The 14,532-nt window shown below is 42.4% G+C and overlaps 1 protein-coding gene across 1 annotated transcript in view; it reads right to left on the reverse strand.

The window, feature by feature from the left end:
- LOC309550543 (uncharacterized protein) overlaps positions 1-14,101 on the reverse strand; it is a gene marked incomplete at its 3' end in the record, with an annotated part of 57,262 nt that extends 43,161 nt beyond the window's left edge. Inside the window, exons 1-3 of the mRNA XM_082250897.1 lie at positions 13,871-14,101; positions 11,921-12,960; positions 11,395-11,711 (exon numbers count right to left, since the gene is read on the reverse strand). Of these exons, the coding sequence (XP_082107023.1) occupies positions 11,395-11,711; positions 11,921-12,006 (403 nt within the window). The 5' untranslated portion in view covers positions 12,007-12,960; positions 13,871-14,101. The remainder of the gene's footprint in view (positions 1-11,394; positions 11,712-11,920; positions 12,961-13,870) is intronic.
- Positions 14,102-14,532: the final 431 nt, after the last annotated feature.

A 14,532-nucleotide genomic window follows, 5' to 3' on the forward strand; every position in this document is an offset into this window, starting at 1 on the left:
AGGTAGGATGTTGTTTTTTGTGCTAAAGGTTGGAGATAAAAATCTAAATATTCACCTACTCTTGAGAAAATTGATTCTATTCCATTTATAATCGGTCGACCGGGCGGTTTATCCTGATTTTTGTGGATCTTTGGTACCTGGTATATAATTGGCATCTTTGGAGCTTCCGGTACCAAATATTTCATTTCTTTTTTATTTAAAATGTCATTTTTGTATGCCTTCTTTATTTTCTTGGTTAGTGTGGCTTTATGTTTGTTTATTGGATTGCCTTTTAGTTTTTCATACGTCTCACTATCATTAACTATTCTGTCCAATTCATCCATATACTGTTTTTTATCTAAAATCACAATTCCCCCTCCTTTATCCGCTGGCCTTATTACTATATTTTTCTTTTTTCCAAGAGATTCTATGTTCTGTTGCAATTTCTTGCTCCCAGGGATTGGGTGAATTGATATATTTTCGATATCTTGTTGCACCATAAGTTTAAAAACATCTAAACATTGATTATTGTTATTTTTTGGGTTAAACGTTGATATGTTTTTAAGACCACTATGTAAAATTTCATTTTCTGGTGGAGGGTCTGCGTTGTCATTCATTTTATTTGCATAAAACTTTTTAATATTTAATATTCTTACAAATTTATGTAGATCTATAAACGCCTGGAATTTGTTTATATTTTTGGGGGGGGCATATTTGAGTCCTAGATCAAGAATACGTAATTCTTCATCTGTAAAGGTTACACTACTCAAATTGTATATGCCCGCTCCTAATTGTCCCTTTTTCTTTTTCCTTTTCCCCCCTCTACATCCTCTTTTCTTTCGGTGTGTTGTGGCTGTGGGGGTCCTTGATGTGGAGGAGGTCCTTGGTGGTAACCTCTGGGTCTCCAGTAATAAGGGTTGCCCCTTGGTGGACCCCAATATGAGCCTCTCCCTCTGTTGCCTCTCCAAGGGGGTCTGCCCTGTCCCCTGTTCCAAAAATCCCCCCGATAGGGAGGTTGATGTTGGTACCCTTGCTGGTAATAGGGAGGTGGACCTCTTTGTCTTGGGGATGGGGAGTGTTGGTAAATAGGATCAAACCTATTGTGTGTGGGTACATTGTACTGAGGTGAATCCACATAATGTTGGGGGGTTTTGTTAACTCGTGAAGTGCTTGGAGTTGGAGTATTGGAAGGGAAAGGTGATGAGACACTTTCCCTTTCTGGTGATGAGTCCCTTGAGATAATGATCTCCTCCTCCATTAATTCCTGCCATTTATAAATGTTTCCTGCCTTATAATCAGTTAGATCTCTTTGAAATGTTTTAATTTTTTTCTTTTGTGTATCTTTGTCTAATTTAGATATGAATTCTTGTATACTTTTCATTCTATCTTTGTATTCATTCGTATTTGCATGTGGTTGGAGTGTTTCTTTTAAATTTAGGATCTTGCTTTCCAGCATTTTTAATTTGTTTTTCCATCTGATTAAAATCAAATCCAGCAATTTTTGTTCGCAGGTATTAAAAAAGGTATACCAATAGTGTTGAGCGAACACGGACTGTATTATTCGTGTTCGTACCGAATAATTGGATTTTTTGTACCCGAACACGGACACGGACACTTTACTGTATGTTCGGGTAAAAATCCGTGTTCGGTCGTTTTATTTCCGGGTTTTGCATGCTTTGGCGCTCTTTTCATGGCGGGCTTTCAACAGCCAATCAACAATCGTTTAACTGGTGTGCCTTAAGCCATCCCAGCCATGCCTGCAAATGTCTTAGTAGCTGTGATTGGCCGTCTGAAGCATGTGACCAAGTCTTTATAAGTTCGAGGCAGCCGCAGCGGCGTCATTATGCTGCTTATATCAGGGACAGAGCACACATCAACGTGCTGGCTGCTGATTAGGGAAAGATAGGCAGGAAAAAAACATTTGTGTCCGGATAGAATTGAGGGACAGGTCGGAGTGTTTAGGCAGGGCGAGTTGTAGGCATTTTAGGGATAGAGTCTGCTGAATTATAGGGTCAGTGTCTTCTACAAACTACAATCGATATTGCTGTGTGGGGGGTGGGGTGAATCTGCACTCAATCCTGATCTACGATCTCTTCTCAATCCTGTTAGGGACAGAGTCTGCTGAATTTTAGGGAAACTGTGTTCTACAAACTACAATCGATATTGCTGTGTGGTGTGGGATTGGAGATAGGCAGGTGTCAGTGATCCACATCCATTTTTCTGTGTGTGAGCTGCAGTGAACACAATCTTTTTGGGCTGCAGTGAACACAATCTTTTTGGGCTGCAGTGAACACAATCTTTTTGGGCTGCAGTGAACACAATCTTTTTGGGCTGCAGTGAACACAATCTTTTTGGGCTGCAGTGAACACAATCTTTTTGGGGTGCAGTGAACAAAATCTTTTTGGGGTGCAGTGAACACAATCCTTTTTGGTGTGCAGTGAACACAATCTTTGTGGGGTGCAGTGAACAAAATCCTTTGTGGGGTGCAGTGAACACAATCTTTTTGGGGTGCAGTGAACAAAATCCTTTTTGGGGTGCAGTGAACAACATCCTTTTTGGGGTGCAGTGAACACAATCTTTTTGGGGTGCAGTGAACAAAATCCTTTGTGGGGTGCAGTGAACACAATCTTTTTGGGGTGCAGTGAACACAATCTTTTTGGGGTGGAGTGAACAACATCCTTTTTGGGGTGCAGTGAACAAAATCCTTTTTGGGGTGCAGTGAACAAAATCATTTTTGGGGTGCAGTGAACACAATCTTTTTGGGGTGCAGTGAACACAATCTTTGTGGGGTGCAGTGAACACAATCTTTTTGGGGTGGAGTGAACAACATCCTTTTTTGGGGTGCAGTGAACAACATCCTTTTTGGGGTGCAGTGAACACAATCTTTTTGGGGTGCAGTGAACACAATCTTTGTGGGGTACAGTGAACAGAATCTTTGTGGGGTGCAGTGAACACAATCTTTGGGGGGTACAGTGAACACAATCTTTTTGGGGTGCAGTGAACACAATCTTTGTGGGGTGCAGTGAACACAATCTTTTTGGGGTGGAGTGAACAAAATCATTTTTGGGGTGCAGTGAACAACATCCTTTTTGGGGTGCAGTGATCAAAATCCTTTTTGGGGTGCAGTGAACACAATCTTTTTGGGGTGCAGTGAACAAAATCCTTTGTGGGGTGCAGTGAACAGAATCTTTGTGGGGTGCAGTGAACACAATCTTTGGGGGGGTACAGTGAACACAATCTTTTTGGGGTGCAGTGAACACAATCTTTGTGGGGTACAGTGAACAGAATCTTTGTGGGGTGCAGTGAACACAATCTTTGGGGGGTACAGTGAACACAATCTTTTTGGGGTGCAGTGAACACAATCTTTGGGGGGTACAGTGAACACAATCTTTTTGGGGTGCAGTGAACACAATCTTTGTGGGGTGCAGTGAACACAATCTTTGGGGGGGTACAGTGAACACAATCTTTTTGGGGTGCAGTGAACAACATCCTTTTAGGGTGCAGTGAACACAATCTTTGTGGGGTGCAGTGAACAACATCCTTTTAGGGTGCAGTGAACACAATCTTTGTGGGGTACAGTGAACAGAATCTTTGTGGGGTGCAGTGAACACAATCTTTGGGGGGTACAGTGAACACAATCTTTGTGAGGTGCAGTGAACACAATCTTTGTGGGGTGCAGTGAACACAATCATTGTGGGGTGCAGTGAACTCAATCTTTGTGGGGTACAGTGAACACAATCTCATACTTCTGAAGATTTGAGGGTGCTGCCTGTTCCATACTCCCCCTACTCCTCATCTAGCCTTTTAGGGGTACAAACAATAGTAATTGGGGCCTAGTGTGGTTGTGTACGTGTGATATACATACACTTTTTTTGGATCATATTTTCTATTCCGCTATTTAATCAAAAACCTTTGGGGATCAGTTAAATTGGGGGATAGTCTGTGTTGGTACGTGTGAGAGAGATCCACCTTTCCAAGTTGTTGGGGTTCATCTCATACTTCTGAAGGTTTGAGGGTGCTGCCTGTTCCATACCCCCCCTACTCCTAGCCTTTTAGGGGTACAAACAATAGTAATTGGGGCCTAGTGTGGTTGTGTACGTGTGATATACATACACTTTTTTTGGATCATATTTTCTATTCCGCTATTTAATCAAAAACCTTTGGGGATCAGTTAAATTGGGGGATAGTCTGTGTTGGTACGTGTGAGAGAGATCCACCTTTCCAAGTTGTTGGGGTTCATCTAATACTTCTGAAGGTTTGAGGGTGCTGCCTGTTCCATACTCCCCCTACTCCTCATCTAGCCTTTTAGGGGTACAAACAATAGTAATTGGGGCCTAGTGTGGTTGTGTACGTGTGATATACATACACTTTTTTTGGATCATATTTTCTATTCCGCTATTTAATCAAAAACCTTTGGGGATCAGTTAAATTGGGGGATAGTCTGTGTTGGTACGTGTGAGAGAGATCCACCTTTCCAAGTTGTTGGGGTTCATCTCATACTTCTGAAGGTTTGAGGGTGCTGCCTGTTCCATACCCCCCCTACTCCTAGCCTTTTAGGGGTACAAACAATAGTAATTGGGGCCTAGTGTGGTTGTGTACGTGTGATATACATACACTTTTTTTGGATCATATTTTCTATTCCGCTATTTAATCAAAAACCTTTGGGGATCAGTTAAATTGGGGGATAGTCTGTGTTGGTACGTGTGAGAGAGATCCACCTTTCCAAGTTGTTGGGGTTCATCTCATACTTCTGAAGGTTTGAGGGTGCTGCCTGTTCCATACTCCCCCTACTCCTAGCCTTTTAGGGGTACAAACAATAGTAATTGGGGCCTAGTGTGGTTGTGTACGTGTGATATACATACACTTTTTTTGGATCATATTTTCTATTCCGCTATTTAATCAAAAACCTTTGGGGATCAGTTAAATTGGGGGATAGTCTGTGTTGGTACGTGTGAGAGAGATCCACCTTTCCAAGTTGTTGGGGTTCATCTCATACTTCTGAAGGTTTGAGGGTGCTGCCTGTTCCATACCCCCCCTACTCCTAGCCTTTTAGGGGTACAAACAATAGTAATTGGGGCCTAGTGTGGTTGTGTACGTGTGATATACATACACTTTTTTTGGATCATATTTTCTATTCCGCTATTTAATCAAAAACCTTTGGGGATCAGTTAAATTGGGGGATAGTCTGTGTTGGTACGTGTGAGAGAGATCCACCTTTCCAAGTTTTTGGGGTTCATCTCATACTTCTGAAGATTTGAGGGTGCTGCCTGTTCCATACCCCCCCTACTCCTCATCTAGCCTTTTAGGGGTACAAACAATAGTAATTGGGGCCTAGTGTGGTTGTGTACGTGTGATATACATACACTTTTTTTGGATCATATTTTCTATTCCGCTATTTAATCAAAAACCTTTGGGGATCAGTTAAATTGGGGGATAGTCTGTGTTGGTACGTGTGAGAGAGATCCACCTTTCCAAGTTGTTGGGGTTCATCTCATACTTCTGAAGGTTTGAGGGTGCTGCCTGTTCCATACTCCCCCTACTCCTCATCTAGCCTTTTAGGGGTACAAACAATAGTAATTGGGGCCTAGTGTGGTTGTGTACGTGTGATATACATACACTTTTTTTGGATCATATTTTCTATTCCGCTATTTAATCAAAAACCTTTGGGGATCAGTTAAATTGGGGGATAGTCTGTGTTGGTACGTGTGAGAGAGATCCACCTTTCCAAGTTGTTGGGGTTCATCTCATACTTCTGAAGGTTTGAGGGTGCTGCCTGTTCCATACTCCCCCTACTCCTAGCCTTTTAGGGGTACAAACAATAGTAATTGGGGCCTAGTGTGGTTGTGTACGTGTGATATACATACACTTTTTTTGGATCATATTTTCTATTCCGCTATTTAATCAAAAACCTTTGGGGATCAGTTAAATTGGGGGATAGTCTGTGTTGGTACGTGTGAGAGAGATCCACCTTTCCAAGTTGTTGGGGTTCATCTCATACTTCTGAAGGTTTGAGGGTGCTGCCTGTTCCATACCCCCCCTACTCCTAGCCTTTTAGGGGTACAAACAATAGTAATTGGGGCCTAGTGTGGTTGTGTACGTGTGATATACATACACTTTTTTTGGATCATATTTTCTATTCCGCTATTTAATCAAAAACCTTTGGGGATCAGTTAAATTGGGGGATAGTCTGTGTTGGTACGTGTGAGAGAGATCCACCTTTCCAAGTTTTTGGGGTTCATCTCATACTTCTGAAGATTTGAGGGTGCTGCCTGTTCCATACCCCCCCTACTCCTCATCTAGCCTTTTAGGGGTACAAACAATAGTAATTGGGGCCTAGTGTGGTTGTGTACGTGTGATATACATACACTTTTTTTGGATCATATTTTCTATTCCGCTATTTAATCAAAAACCTTTGGGGATCAGTTAAATTGGGGGATAGTCTGTGTTGGTACGTGTGAGAGAGATCCACCTTTCCAAGTTGTTGGGGTTCATCTCATACTTCTGAAGGTTTGAGGGTGCTGCCTGTTCCATACCCCCCTACTCCTAGCCTTTTAGGGGTACAAACAATAGTAATTGGGGCCTAGTGTGGTTGTGTACGTGTGATATACATACACTTTTTTTGGATCATATTTTCTATTCCGCTATTTAATCAAAAACCTTTGGGGATCAGTTAAATTGGGGGATAGTCTGTGTTGGTACGTGTGAGAGAGATCCACCTTTCCAAGTTTTTGGGGTTCATCTCATACTTCTGAAGATTTGAGGGTGCTGCCTGTTCCATACTCCCCCTACTCCTCATCTAGCCTTTTAGGGGTACAAACAATAGTAATTGGGGCCCAGTGTGGTTGTGTACGTGTGATATACATACACTTTTTTTGGATCATATTTTCTATTCCGCTATTTAATTTAACTGGGCCTCCATGCGAGACCTGTGTGCCTTGTTGCGCTGTTTTGAGTACTCCACCAACATGGCCAGTGGCAATGACGCCGTTCTCAGCTTAACTATCCCACTTCTATGCCTCCTTGAAAAAACAATTCGGGCGATGATGGAAGAGGATGTGGCACAGGATGAGGAGGAGGAGGAGGATGAAGAGGTAACATTTCCAAGGCTTTCAGGGCAGTCATTCGCAAGGGGCTCCGAGGGTGGGTTCCTGCACACGCAAACGCCAGGGACGCAATTGTCCAGCAGGGGCACAGTTCTGGAGGATGAGGAGGATGAGGAGGAGGAGGAGCTGGAGGAGGAGATGGAACCATGTTCACAGCAGGGTGGCACCCAGGCCAGCTCATGGCCATCACTGGTGCGTGGCTGGGGGGATACAGAGGACACGGACGATACACCTCCCACAGAGGACAGCCTTTCGTCGCCTCTGGGCAGCCTGGCACACATGAGCGATTACATGCTGCAGTGTCTCCACAACGACCGCCGAGTTGCCCACATTCTAACTTGTGCTGATTACTGGGTGGCCACGCTGCTGGATCCCCGTTACAAGGACAACGTACCGTCCTTAATTCACTCACTGGAGCGTGATCGCAAGATGCGCGAGTACAAGCGCACGCTGGTAGACGCCATGCTGCTGGCATTCCCATCTGACAGCGGGGCCACAGTGGAAGCACAAGGCAGAGGAGGAGGAGGAGGAGGTCGCCAACGCAACCAGGGCACCGCCAGCACCTCAGAAGGCAGGGTTAGCATGGCCGAAATGTGGAAAAGCTTTGTCAGCACGCCACAACAAACAGCAGCACCAGCAGCTCAGATGGAACGTCTTAGCAGGAGGCAGCATTTTACCAACATGGTGGAGCAGTATGTGTGCACACGCCTACATGTAGTGAATGACGGGTCTGCCCCCTTCAACTTCTGGGTCTCCAAATTGGGCACATGGCCTGAGCTTGCCCTTTACGCCTTGGAGGTGCTGGCGTGCCCTGCAGCCAGTGTATTATCTGAACGGGTATTTAGCACGGCTGGGGGCGTTATAACAGACAAGCGCAGCCGCCTGTCCAGAGACAATGTGGACAAGCTCACGTTCATTAAAATGAACCAGGCATGGATCCCACAGGACTTTTCCGTACCTTATGCAGAATAGCAATGGATACCGACCTTACCCACCCATTGTTCCATTTTTGCTCTTTCTCACTCTTTTGGGGTGTACCCTCATTTAAAATTTTTGAAAAGAAGCAGTGTTGGCTACCTCGTCCTCCTCCTCAGGGCCAGATTAATGTAGGGGCTATTGGAGCTGCAGCTCCAGGCCCCTACCTTTTATATAGGCCCCGGGTTGGCCATATTCACTGTTACCGCTCTTCTGTCACTTGTAAACACAGAAGTCTGGCTTCTATGCTCGCTTCCCCAGGCAGCACCCTCAGAACCTCCCCACACAGCGTGAAGGCCGGACAAGGAGGGACAGTTGGCGATGCATGGATGTGTTTATGGGCTTCAGAGACAGCATCCCATGTTGAATTAGGCATGCATGGCTGCACCCTTCCTCCTCTGGGTGCATGGCAAGGCACGGCCCTTAAGGCCCTTCAAAATCCTCAGCACCAAGCCCATGATGCTGTTAATCCGGCCCTGGTCCTCCTCCACCGCCGCTTCCACCTACACCGCCCATAGGTGTGCGCAGCCTATTGCATTAAGGTGTGCACCCCAAAGTTGAAATACACATGCATGTGTTTGCCAGCAGGGAGAGTAATGTATCGGGGCCATGTACCTGTAGGCAAGGAGAAATAGAGCAGAGCAGGTCCCAGGGAGATCTTTCCCATCTCCTCACTGGCAATGCTATGTGCCCTAGGTGATTAGGGTGTGCCCAGGCACACCCAGCACACCCTGTGCGCACGCCTATGTCACCGCCACATCCACCACCACCTCAACCTCCCTCCTACTCCATATGGGCCTCGTCCTTCAGAGATGAAGAAGAACATTGTTTTATTTTTCTGTTTTTTTTTGTTGTTTTAAGTTATTTCCCTATCCACATTTGTTTGCAGAGCACTTGCCATGCTCTTAATTACGTTTTGCTGCCATTTGCAGCACTCTAGCCCTTTCCTTTGGTGTTTTAGAGCCATTTTAGTGCCTTAAAGTTCGGGTCCCCATTGACTTCAATGGGGTTCGGTGTCCGGGAAAAGTTCGGTAAAAGTCCGGGACACGGACCCGGACTTTTTTTTAAAGTTCGGCCGAACCCGTCGAACACGGACATCTAGGTGTCCGCTCAACCCTATATACCAACTTTCGTTGAGTTCTTTATTATCTAGACCATCATTGGGGGCCAAATCCCAACGTAGTCTTCTGGGTGTCATACCTTCTTTAATATATTGCTCTAATGTTGTAATATCCCACCACACCCTTACTTGCTTATCAAGGGTGTGTTTGAGTGCTTTACAACTTTGGCCTATGTCCAATGATGTGGGATTGCTGGAGAATATTTCTTCTGTGTTTATTTTCCTTTTTGATATAAAATCAAACAATTCCATAGCTGCTGGGGGGTAAAGTTAATAAACTTTAAAAATGTATAAAACTGTGGGTACCCTGCGCTTGTGGATAAAGTGCTATTGTGCTAAATATGTGCTAATCAATGTGCTAATTTTATAAAGCTGCTAGCTGCAGTGAAAAAGTACTGGTGCTCTTTTGATATGTGAAACAGTGATTGCAGCGCTGCTTATAATAAATAAATATATAAATCAAATCACAAACTTCAAAGAAAATTCATAAAGTGCACTAGATGATAAATAATAAATGTCCATTAGTACATCATTGCGATGTGGTGAATCCTTTCATTTGTAATCATACAAGTGCTTGAATGTGAAATCCGTGCTTTATTCGGGGTTTCCCCCTTTGGTTATCTACTCACTGCCAAGTAGCTAATTTCAGGCATGTAGGAGCTGCTATGCTATAACTTCTCCACTTGCAATAAGGTCTCTTGCTGTAATATGAAGATCCATCCCCGATTTCCTCATAAGAAAAAGCCGATCATAGTGAAGCTCGTTTTTAAACAGCATTTATTCAAGAAAATCATAGGTGTGTATACTCACAAACATCTTAAAAACACATGCAATGTACAGAGCGGCACGGCGGCTAGCTGCTCCCGCAGCAAACAGTTCCCCGGCCGGAGGTCACGTGGTACTAGCTCGACCAATCGCTAGACGCGTTTCGCTGTAAGACACAGCGTCATCTGTAGCTATCATTCAGAGCGTACCACTGAGTTATATAGGCTGAATGCCCACTCCTACTTTGTATCTAATATGTAGATTGATACATTTACTCCTAGGAATTAACTACTCTTATTGTGTTGGAGTGGATACTTTTATTAGTAAACATTCTTTGAACTTTGCTTCTGGTTAAACTTTCAAAATCATATAGAACTATATCCTGAGGGTTCTCAACATAGCCCTCTCCTGGTCAGTTCAAGGACTACTCTTTGTATAATTCTAGCTCATACATCTTTCGATTGCTCATGAGCGATTCCAATACATATTATCACAATACATGTATTCACAAATATTCATATATATATATATATATATATACATTAATATTCAAAACTAAAAATAGATTATGTTGTAAGGGGCAGAGATCAATGATTACAGGCTGGATGTACAATTAAAAATTTATAAAAGTTATAAAATTATCATAAAATATGTAAATCTTAAATTTTTTTTTAAAATATCATGTTAAAAATCATTAATAAAACAGTTTATATCAATTTCAACGTTTAACCCTTTATTTGCCATGCTATCTAATTTATGAATCCACCAAGTTTCATTTTGGGAAATAGCTCATTTTGGTAATGAAAACAAAGTGCTGACAACAAACAAAGCATCTCAACTTGTCTGCATGCATCTCAAGTGGTCTTCGCCCACTCCTGTTTCTCATGATGCATGGTTGGTTGTATCAAGTTAGGCCTACAGGGTTTTGCAAGTAATTGCATAGAAGTACTTAAGCAGAATACATGAAGGATCTTTGGTTATGGGGTTTCTTGTTTAAGTTTTTTTATATAGAATTATGGTGGAACTTATAAACAATAATAATAGTTTCAACCCATCATGACAGTAACCCCAGATTTGACATGATGACATTGTCAGTAAATGATTTTAATGGAAATGACGACTTTATACTTCAAATAATTCCCTTAAACAAAAAGCCTTTTGCAGCATTTACAGCCTGGCAAACCTTAGACATGAAGGCTTGGCTGCCAATGCCATACTACTGTGCTAAAGAGGAAGTCTCCCATACCACATCATTTCTCACTCTAACATCATAATGCCCTGTTTATAGGTATGTTTGCAATATCTTCTATGCAGGACAAGCTCATGTGTGTTTCCATATAAAAAAAATAAATAAAAGTAATCCCCAATATTTGAGCGGTACTGTATGTGTGACTTCGTGATTGCAAATTGGTAAAATACACAAATAACACACCCATATACTATATTTCTTGCCTATTTTGATTGTCTCATCTTTCTGTGTCCAATTTGTCCTGAATTTTGGAAGCAGAATAGCAGCGGCCACTAGCTCTGGGTCTTCCATCATAGGGCCAAAGCGATTCTGAATGCCCACCTGCAAGGCATCCACAAGCGGCTTGCAGTACTTCAGCGGCAGCTTGATCCTGTTCAGCTTGATTTTCAGGAGCTTGACGGTTGGGAGCAGCCACCCCATCTGGACATTGGTTTCAGCTTGCAAAATGTAAGTTGCTTGGGCGACTGGAGTCATGACAGCAGAATACTCTGACAGGAATGCAAGTTCAGCTGGATTAAACCTGTGACGAAGACAAGAACATATAAACAATAAGAGACAAAAAACAGCATTGCTACATGATTGGATGTGGATCATGTGGATGATTATCATCCAATGAATTGGTACATCGTTCAATGTTAATCATTCAATTCAATGTTGTATAAGTAGACAATATAGACCAGAATTGAGTTTGAACAGAAAGAGTACCATATGAAACATTTTTAAACTTACATTGGAACCTTCAAATCTGTGCAGAAAACTCTCATTGTTGCCTCTCCCTTTTCTTTCACTATCCCGAGCAGTCTCTCCACAGCCATGAACACAGAGTTCCACCTTGTTGCATTTGGTCACACAAGCTGGAGGGAGCAAGCATCTTACACAGTTTCAGCTGCTGTTGAGGATCTTGAACATTTATTCCAAAGTGCATTGCACTTGGCAAATGTTGAGTAGTATAATTTCTTGTACGCGTCATTGGACACTGCCTTGCTGGCATCGGCAGTGGCTATTAGGTTAAGCATGTGGCATGCACAACTCTGGTGCTTCGGGAGCTGGAACTCAAAACCATCATCCTCATCCAAAAGTGAAAATACTTTGACAAACTCTACCTCCTCCTCATCTTTGTCTGCTTTTTATTCCTCCTCCTCTTCCTCCTGAACTAAAGCACCAGCATTTCCATCTTCACCGAAGACTTTGAAGGCTTTAATGAAGCTAGAGCCATTGTCCGTGGTTGTTCTGACTATCTTCCCCCGAATGTCATACTCAGCATGGATATCATTAAGTGCATTTGCCAGAAGGTCAAAAGTGTGAGAGCCTCTTAATCTTTTACAGGCCAGGGCCACTGAGCACCTTTTTAAACTTTCCGGGTCCAGCCAGTGAGTTGTGACCCCAATGAAACGACGTCACCTGGCTGACCAGCAGTCAGTGGTTGTCGCAATGTGGTCAACAGTTTTCATGGCCTCAATAATCTTGATCTTCATCTGTTTGGCAGCATCATCAATCATAGATGTGAGTGTGATTCTTGTCATTATTTTGCTATTTGGCACCAGGTCTAACACAAAATCGCGGAAAGCTACTTGCTCTACAATGTTGAAAGGCTGAAGTCCTCAGACAACATACTTCATGATTGCCTTGTCGATGGATCTCTGAGGCATCATGTTCCAGCTACCCATTAATGTGGCCTGCTTGATGGAAGGGGAGGGAATCACAGTCTTCTTCTTTCGCTTTGCAAATGTGAGTTCCTCGTATCTACTCAAGTGGCAGTCATGCTTGCTCTAAAAAGAGACAAAAAAAATATATAGTTTTACCTTCACAGAATTATAACTTGACTGAGCAACATAATATCCACCATAATTCTATATAAAAAAAACTTAAGCAAGAAACCCCATAACCAAAGATCCTTCATGGATTCTGCTTTAGTACTTCTCTGCAATTACTTGCAAAACCCTGTAGGCCTAACTTGATACAACCAACCATGCATCATGAGAAACAGGAGTGGGCGAAGACCACTTGAGATGCATGCAGACAAGTTGAGATGCTTTGTTTGTTGTCAGCACTTTGTTTTCATTACCAAAAAGTTTATTTTGACTAATAGTCTAATTTTCTACCATATACAATTGAATAAAAGGAACAGCTAGCTAACAACAACTTGCTTTGCACTTTTTTTCTGTTTTCACCTCACTCCAGTCTAAACTAGGCTAAATTATTTTTTAGGTAATTTTTCTACACGTTGTCATATAAATAACCTGAAAATACTGTAGTACACTAAGATTAAATCTTACTAACCACTCTTACTAAAAAAAAAAATGGGCTTTGGCGGCCGCCAAAAACATTTCAATGTAGGAAAACTCCTGCATTACTTATGTCAGTGTCAATCTATACTACCAGCATTAACCTATAAAACAATACTACACTATAAAAATGGGTGTGTAATTAAGCAGCACCAACGGAGACATGCTCTACGATTTATTTTTGGCAACAGTAGGCTATGTCATAAAATAAGAGAAAGTTGACATTAGTGATGGGTCAAAAACACCATTCAACGCGTTGCGTGATAGCCTTTATTTATGATAGCCAGCTATTTAACGTTAAGTGAACACCGCAGCATGTCGCTAGTTAGCAAAAGGGCTTACTGATAGCTCAAGCTGGTGTGATTTTGGTGTGATTTTGATATTTGTAACTTACCTTGATATGTTTCTTCAAATTTGACGGTGAATTTTTGAAGGCCATTATTTCACAACCTTTCAGGTGGCAGAGTAAGCACTTCATTCTATATGAATTATCTTTCACTCCAACATATGAGAACATGGACTTTAAGTAGGGCCAGGGGTGGTCTCCTTCCTCACTCTCACAGCCACGACGATCACTTGAAGTTGAAGGGGTGGAAGGTGGTGTTTTTGGTTCGTCCATCTTTTTAGCTGATCAAAAGGCAGAACGGGAGTACGCGCAGTCTTCTTAATTGCTTGATTCGCTCAATGATGTGCTAGCTTCATCAAACCTACAAATGGGGGTACAGCGCTTAAAGTGAAAAGTGCATCAAAAACTACTAACAAAGTGGCCGTGCTAAATGCTAATAAAGTGCCTGCAATATATATATATATATTCTATTCATCGCCCACAGTATCAAAAATAAAGTGACATGTGCTAAATGCAGAGCAAATTATTCCCACAATGTAAATTTAATTCATATAAAATATGACAATAAAATTACAATAAAATAAGTTGTGATTGTGAATAGGTTAGGTGCAAGTGTGTAAACTTTAGACCGAAAAGTCCATTAATGAATTCCAGTATGCAAAATCTAAGAAGTGCTTGTCACTTGTCAGATGCTTCCACCTCCTTCAGTG

This window comes from Pelophylax lessonae (genome assembly GCF_965119305.1).
Source record: "Pelophylax lessonae genome assembly, chromosome: 3".
NCBI lineage: Eukaryota > Metazoa > Chordata > Amphibia > Anura > Ranidae > Pelophylax > Pelophylax lessonae.